Source organism: Taudactylus pleione, unplaced genomic scaffold (genome assembly GCF_031769625.1).
Source record: "Taudactylus pleione unplaced genomic scaffold, aTauple2 ptg000129l, whole genome shotgun sequence".
Lineage (NCBI taxonomy): Eukaryota > Metazoa > Chordata > Amphibia > Anura > Myobatrachidae > Taudactylus > Taudactylus pleione.
The window spans coordinates 108,674-128,635 of NW_028284531.1; the positions used below are offsets into that span (position 1 = coordinate 108,674).

The 19,962-nt window shown below is 42.3% G+C and overlaps 1 protein-coding gene across 1 annotated transcript in view; it reads left to right on the top strand.

Moving 5' to 3' along the window:
- The window catches only part of LOC148523575 (tropomodulin-2-like), a 93,812-nt gene extending 74,740 nt beyond the window's left edge, over positions 1–19,072 (top strand). The window contains exons 4-10 of the mRNA XM_088472966.1: positions 2,296–2,418; positions 2,857–2,931; positions 5,865–5,995; positions 9,283–9,390; positions 12,425–12,568; positions 12,648–12,792; positions 16,853–19,072. Of these exons, the coding sequence (XP_088329092.1) occupies positions 2,296–2,418; positions 2,857–2,931; positions 5,865–5,995; positions 9,283–9,390; positions 12,425–12,568; positions 12,648–12,792; positions 16,853–16,887 (761 nt within the window). The 3' untranslated portion in view covers positions 16,888–19,072. The remainder of the gene's footprint in view (positions 1–2,295; positions 2,419–2,856; positions 2,932–5,864; positions 5,996–9,282; positions 9,391–12,424; positions 12,569–12,647; positions 12,793–16,852) is intronic.
- Positions 19,073–19,962: the final 890 nt, after the last annotated feature.

Consider the following 19,962-nt stretch of genomic DNA (forward strand, 5'->3'; position numbering starts at 1 on the left):
CTGGCCCTCTGAACTTTTTTCTGCTAGCCTCATCTGGATAGCAGGGTGCCTATAATGGCAACCTGCAGCCAGAATCTATGCAGCAGTGCCACCTGGAGCGTCCTTAGGACGCTTCAGATGGTCACACCGCTGCCCTTACAGCTCCCGGGAGCATCCTCAGGATGCTCCAGGCATTGCTGTAATCACTAGCGATTGTGGCCCCGTCCCCATGTACATGGAGGGGGCGTGGCCTGCACCAGGCCCGCAAATAATGTTATATATATCAAAATGGAGCTTGGCAAAAAAAAGGTTCCCCACCCCTGGTCTAAAGAATACTCATGGTTCAGGTGTAAGGGACATCTACAATTACTGGTTAACCAGTGTTAGAGTTTAATATTTTTACACTTTAAATGTTCTCTCGAGCAGGGCGTGTGGCCTGGGCGCCATCGGACCGGCCGCGATCAGCACTACACGCCATACAAACACACAACCGCCGGCCGGCGGCTGTGTGTTTGTCTTAATTAGCAGCAGGACCGGCGCTAGGCTTCCATGCGCCCGGCGCCGTCCTGTGCTGCATGGCCACGCCCCTTCCCTCCCCATGAGCGCTTACCCAATAACGCTAGCGGGAGGTTAGAGGGAGGGCTCAGGCAGGGCTGCGCTCCGGGCGACGGACCTCCTGGTCCGTGCTCAGAGCCGGTGCCCGCCACTGCTTAACAGTCAATGAGAGTCAGACAGACTTTCATTGACTGCTGCACCGCTCACTGCCGGAGCTGGGCTGGAGCTCACTCATGACGTCTCTCCCATAATGCAGAGCGGGCCAGCCCGGGAGGATAGAGGAGATGATGGCCACGGCAGGAGCAGGATCGGGGATTTAATTAAGTGGGGGGTTTTTTTGTGTGTGTGTCTGCTAGAAGGGAGGCACTGCTACTGGGGGCACTGCATCGGGGGGGGGCACTACTGGGGACTACTACTAAGGGGGGGACTACTACTGGGGGGGGGACCACTACTGGGGGAACTTCATTGGGGGGGACCACTACTGGGGGGTACTACTACTGGGGGCACTTCATTGGAGGGGACCACTGCTGGGGACTACTACTGGGGGCACTGCATCAGGGGGGACCACTACTGGGGGGGACTACTACTGGGGGCACTATATAATGGGCACTGTATAGGGGGGACTACTACTGGGGGCACTATATAAGGGGCTTAATACTGGGGGCACTGAAAAGGGAGAACCACTACAGGGTGCACTGCATAAGGGGGATAACTACTGGGGGCCTACATAAGGAGGGCAACTACTGGCGACACTGTATAAGGTGCACTACTGGGGGCCTGCATAAGGGGGGATCACTCCTGGGAGCACTGCATATGGGGGATCACTACTGGGGGGCTGCATGTGGGGGGATCACTACAGGGGGCACAGTGTAAGGGGCACTGCAAATGGGGGATCACTACTGGGGGCACTGTATAAGGGGCACTACTGGGGGCCTGCATAAGGGGGATCACTCCTGGGGCCACTGTATAAGGGGCACTGCATATGGGGGATAACTCCTGGGGGCCTGCATATGGGAGATCACTACTGGGGGCACTGTATAAGGGGGACCACTACTGGGGGCACTGTATAAGGGGAACTAATGGGGATACGGTATAAGGGGCACTACTGGGGGCCTGCATAAGAGGGACCACTACTGGGGCATTATATATTGGGGGTACTGTATAAGGGGCACTACTGGGGGCCTGCATAAGGGGGACCACTACTAGGGGCACTGCATAGGGGGGACTGTATGAGGGGCACTGCATTAAGGTGCATTTGGAAAGAAATGTTCCCAGTGACAAGAAAGGGGTGTGTGTCATGTTGACACGCCCCATTTTTCAGTGACCATGCTCCTTATGACAACGCCCCATTTCACATAGGCGGGGGGCTCCAATCTCTCTTTTTGTATTACTATGGTAAAATAGTAGTGCTGTTTACTTCAGCTGTCATACCCTCATTCTCATACTGGAGTCTGCAACATATAATTCCTATCCTTGTAAAACTTTAATAAACTAAAATTAACATCCTTTTCAGTTTTCACTAGAGCAAGTGACATGTTTGGATACTCTTTTAAACTGTATTTGTATTGTCTATCTGCATTTGTTATTATAACATTAAATAGTTGAATGGAAAGAAGAAAATGATTTTGCTGCGCTTATCAATATGTTGTACAGCATATATTACACTGTAATCTCACTAGATTTGTACAATTCAGATACACGTTCAGCACTTCACAGATTCCCTCTAAACACTTGGCTCTTTTTTGCAATACATTTCTGTAGGTAAGGTGTTTGTTCCCAAGCACATGCCCATGGAACGCCAGCCAGAGGAGAGGGTGACCTTGGAGCCAGAACTGGAAGAGGCCCTAGCAAGTGCCACAGACACCGAGCTCAGCGACCTTGCTTGTAAGTAGCAATAACCCTTCAACTGCATTATAAAATATTACTTCTTTTTGTACTTACAGATATATATATATATATATATATATATATACGGTCCGGCGGCACTCAATGCAAATAAAACTCAGACAGCAGATGTTTTGATCAACGTTTCGATGTTACACCATCGTCATCCTGATGACGATGGTGTAACATCGAAACGTTGATCAAAACATCTGCTGTCTGAGTTTTATTTGCATTGAGTGCCGCCGGACCGTATATATATTGGAGCCCCCGCTGAGAAGCTTCACCGGAGGGCACCTAACATTTGTCTACATTACATGTGAGTGCCACCCGTTCTGGATTATATATATATATATATATATATATAATATATATATATATATATATATATATATACACAGGAGCTCTGTGACAAATTATATTTAAACTTCTGCCCCTTAGCTGTCCTCGGAGTGCAACATTTTGCCAGCAGACCACAGGGAAGTGACGGAGGACAAGATGGAGTAGATCTTCGAGGTAAGAAGATATATAATATTACACAAACCGTGTAGCTACCTGTAGAGTGTTTGTTATCAGACATGTGAGCTATCTGTAAGCCTCCCTGTAATGTTCTTCAATGGTCATACAGACATGTGTGAGGTGCCATGGCTTGATGATCAGAACATGTCACCCTGCACCTTGCAGGTGAGTTGACTTCTCATGCGAAGGTCTCTGCCTAATTAGTGAGTCTTCCTGCTATTTCGGGAGAATAGGCAATAATGGATTAAACCATATCTTTAATAGTGAGTCTTTTAGATGTATAGTAAACTTGTAAATGTTAGTAAGGAGTTTGTGTAAAACAACCTTCACTGTAACTTTGAGGCTCCTGTAGGAAGACTTCACACTTATGCAAATGTTATGCTAATGTGTCCAGCAGCCGACTTTGCATTAATGTTTATTTTGGACATGCCATTGTCAGGACACTACCCTACACATAATTGTGATATCTCAGTCTCAGTATGTATAGTTTGTTCATAATAAGTTAAAGGGCATCTGTCCCTTACACACAGTGGAGGTCATTTATCTGCACATAACAGGTGACTAATGTTCCATTTTCCAGTCGGAGAAATACATTTCTAGCTCTCCAACGTAATAAAAAATGTACTCACAGAAAATGTAATACAAATAGTACACACTCCACCCAGACAGAAATAACTGCTTATTCTTCACAATATTCTACTGTAATATAGTAAAATTAAATGAATTTGCGCTTCGGTAGATAAAATGAAGATATACAGTACTTGCATCTCATAGGTTAGGTTCTCTTGAAATATTTATATTCTTTTCGCAGCTGTATAACGTATTACAAGACACGTCCCTACTACATGAGCGCTTTTCTAGTCTTAGCAGCTCCTTAGGTTTATTGTGCAGTAAATGTTCTTGCCAGACCCCAAAGAGGCTTTTCTGTAACTTGATAACGGAAAAACACAGGTAATGTAATTATCTATCCTACATGAAAGATACTGATTTAAAACTAGAACCTAAGGTGGATTTAAGCTGGATTTAAGTTACATAGGCACATCATACATACTTTTATGTCTGGGCCCATTTCAGCTAATATTACTTAGCACTTCTACATCCCATAAACCATATAAATATAAATATGCCCATAATTTTACTAGAAGTGCTTATGACATTTTATGTTTCCCTTTTCATTTTTCTTATAAAATCTTAAAAGATCTGTCTTTCCCTCAGTGTTATTATTTCTACCTTACCACCTAGATGTAGCTGTGCAAGCCAAGCTGTTTGCAGTGTGTATCCTGTGTGCTTTGTAATTGAGGCCAGAACCGGCCCTAGCCAAATAAGTGCCCTAGGCAAGAGTTTGGGTGGTCCCCCCCCAGCCCCCTCTGTGGGATCCTGAATGGGGGTGTAGCTTCATGGAAGGGGCATGGTCTCATTGTGCTGTGCTCTCAGCACTCCTCTCCCAGCACAGCATGCATCACCCAGCACAGAACTCGTCTTCCAGCACAGATCATGGCACTCAGCACCCCTCATCCAGCACAGATCACAGCACCCTCACCCAACACAGATTACAGCACCCATCAACCCTCTCTCAGCACAGCACAGATCACAGCACTCATCACCCAACACAGCACACCACACATCACCCCTATCCAAGCCCAGCACAGATCACAGCACTCATCACCCCTCATCCAGCACAGCGCACAGCAACCCGGCACTCACCCAGCACAGCACCTCTCTTTCCCAGCACAGCACCTCCGCTCACCCAGCACAACACCCCTATCCCAGCACAGCACGGTGTCAGCACCCACCCTCACCCAGCACCCCTATTCCAGCAGAGCATCCCTCTCCCATCAGTGAACATCACAGCATCCCACCCCTCTCCCAGTTCCAGACTTACTTTACTTGAGTGCAGCTTGCATAGCCGCCCGACTCGAGGTACAGCAAGCAGCGGGGTGGTGCAGCCGCTTTTCCCTCCTTAGGCTGGCTGGTCGCATGCATGCCACCCTAGAGCCGACCCGGCGCTAACCACTAGCTACCATCTAGGTGCCCCACCCCCGCAAACTGCCGCTGGCTGTTCTGCCGCTGCCTGCTCACTGTTTGTTGCTGTCTGGCCCAATCACACGCTGCGCAGTGGCAGTAGCAGCTTCCAGAGTCTCTACCTATCCAGGAGCTGGTGCCCCGGCCATGCCTGCCCTAAACCTTCGCCGGTCCTAGGCGGGCTTGGACGCCCCTAGGCCTTTGCTTAGTTTGCCTATGCATAGGGCCGGCTCTGATGGAGGCCCAGTCGTTTCGGCATTCGAACCAATATTCATAATATTATGATATTGCAACACATTAATTCACCAATCCGACATTTCAAGACCAAATTTTTGTGACATGCTAGTTCCTAATCCATGGTCAGGCTGCATTTTCATGAATAGGTAACCAAGCTTTTCAATACATATAATTGATTTATATTTCTACATTTACTTTTGTAGACTAAAACATGCAAAGTTTGCATTACCAATATAAATCACTGTCTTTAGCCTAATATCTCAAAATATAGCTTTAAAAAAACATTCTCATGAATACCGTATTAACTCACAACATGGTTCCTGTACTTCTAGTATGTACGATGTACATTGCAGTGGGTTTCTAGACCAGCCCGCCTTAAAATGTAACCATTCATTTACTTGAGATTGTCACTGATTTGTACTGATGCATGGATTTACAAAATATTTGTATGGAATATTATTGCATTCCCTATTGGACAAAGTATACATTACATAGAGCGTAAGTACTTTCAAATATGTCTAGTTTCTACATACATTCATGTCAATTGTGTGTGAGATGACATGTTTGTGCAGCCGCCCAATAACGTAACCAGATACTGACTGACTGTCCATGAGCAATGCTCCTCTGTATTTACCCTTGTGTGATTATACTAATAAAAGTACTTTTTGTAGATGTTGTCAAAGCTGAAAAAGTGAAACCCTCATTTGAAGACCCACCAAACCCCACAAATGTAGAAGAGAGCTTGCAGAGGATAAAAGCCAATGATCCTTTCCTTGTTGATGTCAACTTGAACAACATTAAGGTAATTATTGGAAAAGGCAAACATCTGTCACTTTTTGGACATATTTGAAGTTTTCTGCAAACTAAATGCAAAGAGCGCAATCCACTGGAATGTAATATCACCTGCCAGCACCAAGCTCATACAGATAAGACGAGGCTTAATATTATATAGACATTTTACATTTTCTTATCACTACACTTAACGATATTTCCCTCTAGGTAAGTAGATCATTCAGTGGCCTGTCACAACCATAGCTCCCCAAATTACATTAGGTATAATTGCACCATATCTGTAACATAAACTGTTACTCAGTGAATCTGTCTCTTGATCTGATGATGCTTTGATGTTCCATTGCCTTGCCACTCTTAGTGAGTATACCGTACATATAAATGTGTATATATACACTGCTTACACAGTATGGCGGTGGTGTTTTATTAGTGCAGAGATCATTCTGGAGAACATGGAGGCCCTGATGCAGAGATGTACGCCTATTTGCACTGCGCATGCTCAGGATCCGAGCGTAAGCCAGTATGGGTGATTCATTACACACATTTCTACAGCATTTCCACATACGACTGAAGAAGTGCAACTAGGTTGACACAGGACATTAACACATAAGCAAATGTAGACTACATATACAGGCGGGCGGACTGCAAAGATGTGTACAGCTCTGCATACAGGCGATGATGGACATTTTTGTACATGCACATAATGGAGGAGCATATACTGCTGTTTAAAGTAAACTCAAGAATGGAAACTGCATGATCACCAATGTGAATAAATTATATTACAGCAGCTAACACTGCAAAAATTGAAGTATTTCCCATTCTATACACATTTCTGAATGACTTGTGATCTGTTGTCATCCAAAGTTACAAATGACAGCTGAATTGGCAGAGCTCCCTACCACCTAGCTTTTTATGCTTAGTTGTTTACTCCCTTGAAAAATAGTGCCACAACACAAACGCTCCTGACTGCTAATGCAAATGCATGACTGATACAGCGTATGGGTCATTGCAACCAATGGTTTAATTACCATACCCATTTACTAGGTGGCAATGGTACCATATACACGAGAATTTGTACTTGTGGTTGGAAATGATTGTGTTGCAGCACGGTCTTTCTGATGCTGCCTGCTCCATTTTTTTCGCATTCAGAACAATTAAATACATTGAGCCCCTTGTCCTTCCAACCGCAACACTTGTGTACTGCCACTTATTAGATGCAATTGCAGTTTATGGGGTCAATCCTATTCCATGGGAAGGGTGAGAGTTGCTGTTACAATGGAGTTAAAACACGGCAACAGACCGGCACCGCGCACCCTTCGCGGCCCACTCCGGAGCCCGAATTCACTGCATTTTGCTCTGAGCTCTATGGGCTGCGAGCACATTTTAGCGAATCCGGGCCACCCGCGAGTACATCACGTACAATAGGATTGTGACCAAAAGATATATAAGGATTTGCGCTATACCAATAAGAATATGTATACTCAAATAATAGAATATAAAAATATACAATTTAATAAGACATGTAATGCATAGGTCCCAGCATCATAAAAATAAGCAATATGCTCATTCAATGATTATATCAAACATCACAATAAAAATACGACCCTTCCTAAAAAGGAAAAAAAAATTGTAATGCTAAATGTCCCAATGACACAAATAACTGATCCATAGAAAAAAGCCTCTAGTATGGAATATGTTGATACAAAGCTCCAAGCTTGTTGCAAAGAAGTGGAATGGTGTAATATCAGCTATTTTGTAGTATTTGTAAAATAGCTTTCATACAAATAAGCAACAATGTCTCTGCTGGTATGCAGTGGTAGTAGTCACATAAGTTCCATTACAATAATTGCCATAGCAGGCTGTATAATATAAAGCTGCTTACCAATGCAGCATGTATGATGGATCTTAAAACCGTCCCAATGATTCTATGGCTCGCTCCCAGGTTCGTGCTCTATGCTGACGACTCCGTTTACCCTGTCCGAAGAGACCTACATCTCTACCCGGCGTGGAGCGGTGAACGTCAGCCGGAACTCCCGTGTCTCCTATAAATTCTGTAGGAGGGCGGGCGGGTAGCTGATTGTTGAGCTCTATGTCCACCTGTTGTGACCGCAGTGGAATGGGATAGTGATATCCACCAGAGGGGGTGCAAGATGAAATCTGCTTCCTTTCTGGATCCCTGCGATAAATGGCAATATTAGAAGTAGAGGATAAGCGGTCTTCCTAAAATCCTTACAATAGTATTGACCCCATTATGTTGTGTCACCAGCGTATAATGCAGTGCCAGTGCGTAAAGGGACAGTAGGCAGAGGATTGATCAGCTTATTCCTGGTCTTGAAATATGAGACATGGGCAACATTTACAGTTGTTGTAATAATAATAATAATACAACGATAAGTGTTCATACATGTGGCTCTCCAAATAGTGATATACACAAGCACTGTTAGTATACATTTCAAATGCTGGACATACCCGGGACCCAGAAGGCTCATCTTTTGTCTGTCTGTCTGTCTGACAACTAAAGTCAGAACCATGGCTACTTCCACTGCAGTGCTAGTGGTCACTGAGTCATTGTTAATGAATAGTACAGGAAAATGCATTGTAGAGCAATGTACCATCCATGAGTATACACTTTAGCTACATACAATTAAATCCTACAGTATGTGCTATAATTCTATTGATCACAGACAGGGGCATATTAAGTGAGGAGGGGGTCCGTTTGCAATCTCTGTCTGGTTCTCCTCCTTTTTAACTGGTGGCACAAGCGAGTTGACTCTGGTGCTGTCCCAAATTCTACTGCGCAGGCGCACATCGCCACGGAAAAAGCCGCCCCACCATTTTTCCCAATGGTTTGTGCAGCATTGCCACTGTCGGTCTACGGAGAGGTATTACAAAACATGTGTGTACGGTGTGCGCCCCTCTTCATCCAGGGGCCCATGTGCACAGCACACCCTGCTCTCATTATAACAATGCCACTGATTGTAGACTTTTTACACATGGTCTTTTTGCCCTGTATCAGTAATTACATGAATTCATATTAATATCATTAATAGTGATGTTCCTATAAAAACAACCAGGTTGTGTTTGCTCCATCAGTATTCCTCTCATACATACTGTATGTGCTGTTTGTAGTAATGGAGGAGCAGTCATAGGGCCTCCGTCTCTGGGTGCACCCCTGTGCCTTTTGCGTAATACAATACTTTTCAGATAAATAGATGGGATATTAGAAATGGTTTATGTAATTTGTATCTTAGTTGTATCCTGAATGATAATATTTTTTTCTTATTTTTCTATAAACCTTAGAACATTCCAATACCAACACTAAAGGAATTTGCAAAGGCTCTAGAATCAAATACCCACTTGAAGTCTTTCAGCCTTGCAGCAACCCGTAGCAACGATCCAGTGGCTATTGTAAGTGACTACCTGTCATTATTCAATTTCATTTATTGTGACTTAGGGCCGTATTCAATTAGAAGCGGAAAGCTGAGTTCCGCGAAAAAGTATCGCCGATTGCGACTTACCTCCGTATTCAATTCCACCCGCATTTGCATACGCGGAAAGTCAATGCAATAGGCGAAAAAGATTCACCTCTGAATAGCAGGAGAAAAGAAGTGCAACATATTTATTTTTGGGTGCAAACCACTCAGAACCCTTGGAACATCCCCCCAAAGGACAACTGCATCAAAAAATTCCAGGAAAAAAGCAAAGAACACCCCAAAAAAGTACTTTGAATTTGGGTGTGAAACAGCACAAAGTGGGGGGAGAAATTAGCAAACTAGCGAAATAAGGTTCTGGGGGTGCTCTAAGAAGGGGTCAAGTGTTTTTGGGATTGCAGGTGCTTTTATGAGGGCGGAATTTCACTTTTATTAATACTTCACTTCAGAGACATTATAAGATTCTAGCACCCATTTTCAGGTACCCCAAATTTGCCAGGACTACTTATTTTCTCCTAAAAATACTGCTTTATGCCATTCATCACCACTTGTGCAAAGACGCTAATTAGAGGCAGTTGTACCAACTTAAGTACCCAAACAGTTTTATTAGGGCTAATCGGGCACTACTACATTGATCCCCAAAGTTTCCGCATCTTTTTAGAGGGTTCAGGCTGATTTTCCCGATTCTGACACCACTTTCCACCTGTTCTGACTTTGCGTGTCGCCTTTTTCACGTCTTTTGGAATTGAATGGGGCGAGTAGCAGGGACGCACACAATAAGTTAGCGCTGCTAAAATACGCGATGCAGGCGAAAAATCCGGCATGCAAAACTTTATCGCGGGTGCGAAACTAATTGTGTACCACCCTTAGAAGGGAACTACACCTCAAATGTATATATTGTTAATGTGTTGTTTTATTTGTCTTAATTGCATATGAAATATAGTGTTTGGTCTTCCCCATTATGGTTGCACAAAACAATATTTGTTTTTCACTTTTGGTTAGGAATTGTACGGGAAACACTTCTATGAGTCATTTATTGTGGCGTGGAAGAGCCCAGGTTTTGCCAGTGGGAAGGGGAACAAGGTCCTTCTTCTATTGTGAATTGCTTACATGCATTTCACTGGCTGGCTGTGAACTCTCATAGGAATAGAGATTAGTGAACTTGGACATATAGCATTTTATGAGGCTGTTTCCCAGAGATGCCAAATTCTAGTGATACAACCTTCAACTTCTTCCTCGTTGTCTCTCCACACAGTATTTATAAAATCGCAATTATAGTTTATCACTAAAGCTAGGAAAAGGATGGTTAACTCATTCTGGGACTGATTCTGAGTTGGACGCAATCCCGATATGCACACAAATGGTCAATGTTTTTCAATTGTGCATGCATCTGAAAAGTCGCCCAGCATCCCACGGTGGGGTGCATAGAGTCGCAGCAGCAATTGAGACGCCCAGAGGTATATTTACTAAAGTGAGCGTTTTTAGAAACGGAGATGTTGCCCATAGCAACCAAACAGATTCTACTTAACATTTAACTAGCACCTTCTAGAAAATAATAGCTAGAATCTGATTGGTTGCTTTGGGCAACATCTCCACTTCTAAAACTCTCACTTTAGTAAATATACCCCCAGTCTCAGAAATGTATTGGGCATTCTTGGGACGTGGATATTTAGACGCACAGTCATGCACTGTCTGACGGACATGTTATGGGAATGTCACGGGCGTGTTATAGGTTGTGAAGCCATATGCTTACATTGGGGGCCATACTCTGATGGAGATTCTGCACCTAGCATGGGACTGGTGCATGTTTTGATGGTGCGTCCGATGATTGCATCTAAAGAAGCACCAGGCGGGATTGTTGTGTCTACAGACGCACATAGTGGGTGTCTCAGTCCTTGCACAGTCAGACGCAAGGATGTACACCAGGGAGAAGCTTATACTAATATTGGCTTAAAGTCTCAGACACGACTGCAGGAAAAGATGCACACACCGATGCTGTTGCGTCCAGTGCGGAATCAGCCCTACTGTGTGTTGTCTGGTTAGGGTAGGACTGATAACACATAATGCCAAATTCCGGCTCAAATGTGTAATGAGTTAAATATTTTGTGAAACAGTTTTGAAACTTTTGCTCATCTCTATGTAGGAAGCACTAACCAGTCCTCCTGTCAGTTCAGAGAATCGTCTCTTTGTAGGAAGCACTAACCAGTCCTCCTGTAAGTTCAGGGAATCATCTCTATGTAGGAAGCACTAACCAGTGCTCTTCTGAGTTCAGGGAATCATCTCTGTGTAGGAAGCACTAAGCAGTACTCCTGTAAGCAGGGAATCATCTCTATGTAGGAAGCACTAACCAGTGCTCTTCTGAGTTCAGGGAATCATCTCTATGTAGGAAGCACTAAGCAGTACTCCTGTAAGCAGGGAATCATCTCTATGTAGGAAGCACTAAGCAGTACTCCTGTAAGCAGGGAATCATCTCTATGTAGGAAGCACTAAGCAGTACTCCTGTAAGCAGGGAATCATCTCTATGTACGAAGCACTAACCAGTGCTCTTCTGAGTTCAGGGAATCATCTCTATGCAGGAAGCACTAAGCAGTACTCCTGTAAGCAGGGAATCATCTCTATGTAGGAAGCACTAAGCAGTACTCCTGTAAGCAGGGAATCATCTCTATGTAGGAAGCACTAAGCAGTACTCCTGTAACTTCAGGGAATCGTCTCTATGGAGGAAACACTAAGCAGTACTCCTATAAGTTGAGTGAATCATCTATATGGAGGAAGCACTAAGCAGTCCTCCTAAGTTCAGGGAATCCAGGAACTGAGTTTTTATTTTAGTGCAGCTATTCAAGAAATAAGAGTCCTGGGAGATTATAATGTTCATGGATATCCATTTTAGCCTTTATGTATTTTTTGGACCAGGGCTGAAAATTAATACTGACAGTGAAAAAGAGTGGGTCTAGCTAATGCATTCATGAGTATTTCTGCCTAACAGGGATCTAATAAATATGTAATCATTAAAGGCTTTTGCAGATATGTTGAAAGTGAATAAAACATTGCGGAGTTTTAACATTGAAACAAACTTTATAACTGGAGTTGGCATTCTGGCTTTTGTGGAAGCCCTGAAGCAAAACAAAACCCTCACAGAGATCAAGATCGCCAATCAGGTAAATGTGCTATCATTTATTTAGCGCTGGAGGCATGATATAGCTTGGATACAGCTCACATCCATTTATCTATCTACAGAGACAGCAGCTGGGGACTGCCGTGGAGATGGAGATTGCTCAAATGCTTGAAGAGAACACTGCGATTCTTAAATTTGGATATCCATTTACACAGCAAGGGCCGAGGACCAGAGTAGCTGCAGCCATTACAAAGAATAATGACTTGGGTGAGCTTCTAACGGAATACTATTACCAGAAAGAGGACCCAGTAATGCAACTATGGGGGATACCAGATATCAGTTACTGCCACAGTATGATCATCAGATGTCAGGTGCCAGACCTAGGGAATTCTCATCTAAGCAGGCAAACAGCAGGCAAAGATAAACTATGGCTAGAAAATAACTATTCTTGTGGTTTCTGTTTTCAGAATCAACAATACTTAAAGTACAGTACAAGGAGAAAACAATTATACACAATTTTTTTATTAAAATTAGTCTTATTTCATGTTTTTATTTAGAATTTTTTGATAGCCCACACATATTACACAGTGTTTTAGAGAATATTTCAGTCATTCATGTCAGTCCCTGTCACAGTAAAGCTTACAATCTATATTCCCTATCATACACTAGAGTTCATTTTTTGTCTGGAGCCAATTAACCAACCAGTACGTTTTTGGAGCGTGGGAGGAAACCGATGCATCCGGAGGAAACAGACACAAACATGGGGAGAACTTACAAAATGCACACAATTGGCTTTCTTTTTACCATTACTGCCTCACTGCTCTCAGGTCATGAGTTCAATTCCTGACCAAGGCATTATCGCAGAGAGCATCTCAGTGGCCTTTATGTACAATACAGAGATCATCCTAGTGTTCGTTATACAATACAGAGAGCTTCCCAGTGACTGCCATATAATACATATACATATGTACAGTCAGGTGCATAAATATTGGGACATTGACAGACTTTTCATATTTTGGCATCTATTCAAGTGGGAGGCACATACAGAAACCGTTGTAATTCCTACACCGTTCACCTGATTTGGATGTACTTACCCTCAAATTAAATCTGAAAGTCTGCAGTTAAAGCACATCTTGTTTGTTTCATTTCAAAGCCATTGTGGTGGTGAATAGAGGCCAAAATATGAAAATTCTGTCAATGTCCCAATATTTATGTACCTGACTGTATATGCATTATGTAGAACTGCCTATATAATACATATACATATAGTACAAATCAGTGCTCGAAGTGGGAATTTTGAAGTGGGGGTATGGACATTTTTCTTGAACCCCCCCCCCCCAAGCCTTACAGACTACCTGCAGGCTGCTTCCCTCTCCCTGCCCCTGCACCTCACACTACCTTCTAAGCTCACACTGCCTACTTACCTCCACCTCACACTACCAGCTTCCCTCTCCCAAAGCCCTGCACCTCACACTGCCCACTTCAGTCCACCCAACCCCAGCACCTTACACTACCTACCAGCTACTACCTCTCTCGCCCACAGTACCTCTCATTCCATGTGTGCTGTCAGCGCTGGCAGAGTCCGGCTTCTACGAGTCCTATCCTGTCCCCCCGGCTGGCAGTGGGGCAGCTCCGCAGGCGGCTCAGCATCCACTCATCCTCCCTCCAGGCTTTTGGACTTGGCGTTGGCCGTGAAGCAATCACAGCTTGGACCAGCAGCCAATCAGATGCAGCCACGTAGCTGCTTCTGATTGGCTGCTGATCCATAAGCCGTGATTGGCTAGTCGCTGGCAACAAATTTAAAGATGATTTTTTTATTGGCTGCCGGTCTGTGATTTGTTCACGACCGGCGCCAGGTTTGTGCAGTACTGTGGCCGCATCTGTCCTGGCTTCGGGAGTTGGGACTCGTCTCCTGCAGCTCAGTCAAGCCAGCACTGCTAAGAGATGTGTCCCTAAGGGACACATCTCCAGCAGCTGTTCTGTACTCCCAGCGCCAACTGCCAAGCGGGAGTTGGAACACAGGCTGAAGTGGCGGTATGGTATACCGCTGTATACCGCCTCACTTCGAGCCCTGGTACAAATATACAGCAGGTAGTGGACCCCAGATCTAACAAGTCTTTCCAAAAAATAAACTTTTAAAATAATGCATAAAATCAAAATAAAAGGTATAAAAAGACATAAATGTATCTTACTTCAACGCTGCATGTTACACAGAACCAGGTCCACTTCCTGCGACAATTTTTTTTATATATAACACAGCATTTGTATATACTAGTGACCACCATAAAATAAGATACAATACACACATAATGTAAATAAATAAATTTAGATTGGGTGCAAAAACAAAAAGCTGTTAACAAGCTACCACTATTCCACTTTTCTTCACCTTTTACATGACAAAATACAATCACTAAAATACAACCCACTCTTATAGATAGCAATGTCTATCTCAATATTTTTAATGATTCTTTTGTCACCATTTGTTATTTGCACATCCTACAGTAGTATCGCTACACCAGTATTGTTTTTCTTTTTATTATTATTTTTGGCATAGATCATATTACTGTATTTAATTACTTCCTCTCCCATTTTAGCATCACACAACGATTTTTTATTTTAGCTTTTTGAATTTAGATACTTTAGAGAGGCAGTGAGAGTCATGGAAATTATCTGTTTAATGGTTTGTTATCACAAAACTAGGATGTAACATTGTCCTTATGGTTGTTTCTTTTTTTTTTTTTTTTGCTTTGTGTTGAATAAGGCTAAAAAGTGTATATTTCAATATACACACAGCAGATTTCAGTCTATGGCGCCTATTCATGATCAGTGGCGTCACAAGGGGGGGTGCGGGCCACACCAGGGTAGCACCCGCCGAGGGGTGACACCAAGGTGTAGACTCCCCTTCAGTGACTGGAGCTGAGTGCTGCACTGTAGTATTAAGTGCAGCATTCAGCTCCTGACACTGTGATGGAGCCGGCACACTGCATACAACGCAGTCCGCACCTCCTGCACCCCCCTCCCCCGGTAAGAAATACAGAACTATGGGGGTTCAGGCCAAGCCCCTACCCACGTGGCCATGCCCCCTGCTCACGAGGCAACGTCCCCTCTAGCAGCACACAGAGGGCCTGATTCAGAGTTGGAAATAGAGAGAGAGATAGCACTTAACTGTGTACATGGGCAGACCATGTTGCAATGCAAGGGGTGTAAATACATACATTTTTTTGCATGTAGTGTAAATACTGGCTGCTTTTGCATGTAGCCCACAAATACTGCACAGCTTTATTATTACTCTACAATTTAGATGTCAGTTTGGAAACACTCCTCCCAAATCGAAATCTCTTTGCACATTTTAAATCTGCCCCACCTGCAGTGCAGCATGGTGTTACCAAGATGATCAGTTGAGAGAGAGATATCTCTCTATTCCCAACTCTGAATCAGGCCCAGTGTCCCTTCTCGCACCGGGTGACACCGCGGGAAGGGACAGCACTGTTCATGATGTTAATTATCGGGGTCCAAATGAAACCCGATAATTAACATTCTAACTCGCCGCGGACACCAGTGCATTTCATCATTGCTCCTGCGCGGAGACAGCTGATGCGAAAATTAGCTGGCGAGCGGCTTCACTGCTTCTTTCGGAGCAGTGACACTAGTGCGCACTAGTAGCTATACATAATAGGTACCTATGACCTACAAAGAGAACAGCAATTTTAAGTGCAACACTGGTATCCCCTGAGATCTGTAACAACTTTGACCCCGATTATGGACAGTAGCGCATATAACTCAATCTGCTCTATAGGTTCCCCAATTTCATTGGGCTCACCTGCTCTTTAAAGGGCGGTGAGCACTCTCACAAAATGGTGGACATGGAAGATCATCTTCAGTGACATTGCATAGTGCACCATACACTAAAGGCTGTTACCTAGGAGTGTCTCTTAATTCTTTCTTGATTGCAGATGTGAATGACCAGCTATAGGAGTGTGATATTGTACAGTAGAAGTATTTATAGTAGAAGTTGTACTGAGCATGGCCAACATGATAGAACTTGAAATGTAACTCACAAGTGACCTTTGTGGGTTTATGCTTTACTGCTGCCAGTGTATTAAGCCTGACCTATGGGCAGTAGTTCTCCTATAGATAGAATGTTAATTCTATCTCCATTTGTAAGAACTAAATTAGGATTGCTTCATTGCATGCGGTACCATAGCAAAGTAATCCAGAATGTCCTCTTGTCACTAACACATAAACATTCCTAGTAATATTCTGCGCACTTTAACAAATGTAAATACAAATATAAAAATCATAATCTGAATTATTTTTATCTTCACAGTCCGTCAAAGACGAGTTGAAAGGGAACATCAATAAAATAATTGAAGGTTAAAATACAGAAGCCCCCTTATGGAGGAGGGGAAACGAGTTTGCAAGACTGAGAACTGCATGAGTGTCTATGTAGTCATTTCAGACTACGGTACTTTATATTGCTGATTTCTCCAGACTCCAAACTTGGACCCAGCACTATAAAGGGGAACATTGCGGAAAATAATATCCAAAATCCTGCACTTGTACTTTTCACATACGTATGTCCATTATGTACAGATTCTCTGTGAGATAAAATGCATGATAGCTTCATTAAAGTGGGTCACTTATCGGATGCTGACATTGCCAAAGTGCTGTCATGTGACCACAATTTATTTTATGAACTGCTACATTGTATCGCATTGCCATCTACTATTTTCATATACAAACCATGAGTCCATACTGTTGTTTTACATACAGTGTGTCTTTTTATGTTAACGATAACAGTTACACATAGGACATATAAACTCACACTGTATTGTGAATACATGACATTGGCCCTTGCTTACACTAGACTTGCCGTACTGTAAATGTCACTTAATCAGTTTTTCAGTCTAAAACAGACATAACATGCACAAGTTATCCTGCTGGAAATGTGTACAGTGTGAAACGTTGCTTTGGGTTTGAGAGATAGGAGAGACCGTTTGAGGGACGCAGTCATCATACAATAATGTCCCAGCACTGAAGATTAAATAAACACTAGAAGTTATTATTCCTGCAGGCCAATGGGAGAACTGAAGTGACAGCAGTTTAGTTTGTGTGACCCATAAATCACCCTACTGCAAAGATTTCCCCCAGCACTGGAGTGTTCTACAATGAATGGGCCACTTTATATTACAGTGGACCTGTCAGCTGCATACAAAGCCACATGGTATATAAATGAGTTTCTATTTGCCATGTTAAAAGCTATATTTCTCCAATATCCACAGGGTTCCATGTCTTAAGTTTATTTTTGTACCAAATGCATGGACCTCTTCCGAATAGGAGCCTCATGTTTTCCCGATACATGACGTTTGCACATTGAGCGAACAGCTGCTGCTCAGATATGTCTTTCATGTGAAAGTCATTTGTAGGTGCTATGAAATTTGCTTCAAGGGTGAACATTTTCCCAGGAAACAGAGTGCAGTTTACACATTTGTAATAAATACATCCTACACGTCACTTACCCTGCATTCATTTCAATACCTAAAGCACTTTTTTCACACTTGTTTCTGTGGCAACTTTTTGTTCTGACAGTAACGTTGTGACAAAAACAGAACTTTTGTTTTCTTCTGTAAATATAAAATAAGTCAGATCATTCAACAGGATTTTTTTAATTATTATTTTACTTGTATAATATTATTTCTACATTTTGTATTTTTTAGTATTTTAAATCATGTTTACATTGGTATTAGTGTTTTTCGCTTTATAGTAGATAAGGTGATATATAGTTACATCAGTGGTGTTGTTCATACAATGCTTAGGATCCATCCTCATGTCATGTTGTCTTTTTGGTGCAACATTGGCAAGTCAGTCACAGTATCCCATCAGTAACAGGTATCCTATAGAAAGGTGGCTCTCACAACGGCTTCAAAGCTCTGTTATAACAACATGTAGCAGCAATATGTGGCATATTCACTTTTATATTGTAATGTAATTCATGTTTTTGATGTTGTAAAGAATGAGAACCCACAAGGCTGCATCTCAGTACTTTGTACTCAAACACTTATTTATGTTTTTTACACTACTAATTATTTTGCATGTGAAATTATAAAACTGTATGCTTTGTTGTGTAATGCATTGTATACTGCACTAATATGGAAAATTACACCCCAGTACCACCAACTTATGATAAAACAGTGTATTGGATATGATGGTGCTGCTACTTTCGGGTTTAAAAGAATATGTGGTTTATATACTAACATGCTACAAATAGCACATACAGTATGTATACTAATAACTAATCAGACAAATTGTCTCTTATTGGTCTATCACTTGACTTATTAAAGCTGAAATATGATTGGGTTTTTGGTTTTAATGAATCCTTGGTATTTGTATCCCATTATTAAGCATACTGTGTGTGTGTGTGTGTGTGTGTGTGTGTGTGTGTGTGTGTGTGTGTGTGTGTGTGTGTGTGTGTGTGTGTGTGTGTGTGTGTGTGTGTGTGTGTATATATATATATATATATATATACACACACACATTTTCATGTACACATACATATATATCTACATATATGTGCATGTGTGTGTTTATGGTAAATCATCTTAAACCCTAGTTTGCCATGATACTGTATGTAAAGGAAAAGCTACCAAGAAGTATAATGTATAATTACATATGATGCATAGTTCTAAAACGAACTACATATAATTAGAAAATGCTATTAGGAGGTAGAATGTTGTAATAAAGTGGAGATATGCTCACTATATTAGATGGTAAATAACGTTTGGCGTATATTTATAAAGATGGTTATGTCGAAATTGGTTCTCACGAAAGTGGTCTGTTACATGCTGGAAATTAGTTCAACTATATCATGGCTGGGATTAAAGTTTCTCAGGAAAGCACCAAATGAAATCTACAGAGTAGATTACACAATTATTTCCCAGAGACACTGTTATTTTGGAAATTATTATATTAACTATATCTACCTGATTTGTCATTTGTGAACTGTGATGCCAAATAAACAAGCAAAAATGACAATGCTTTGTATTTGTAGAGGCAATGTTAATTTTACATATAATAGGCTCTACTAAATAAAATTGTTTTTTTTTGGCATTGATGTGTTGTCTATAAATTGAAAACAACCTGTAGCCAACTGCAATGGATCACACATTCTGTAATCATTGTTATGTTATACTAACAATATATGAATGCAACTGGCTGTATAGGATACTTATGGGTGGAAAATGTTATTTGGATTCCCACCTCATATCCAATGTAGATAACTTTATATTACATAGACTATTGATAATAAGGCAATCACTAGTTTTCATGTATAGTTATAATAAATAGTAGCTTCAGAGGGCACAAGTGGACCGATGGCTTCCTGGACAGTTGATAAGTTGAGCTCTGTATTACAGATTCTTATACAAAAAGGGTCAGTTA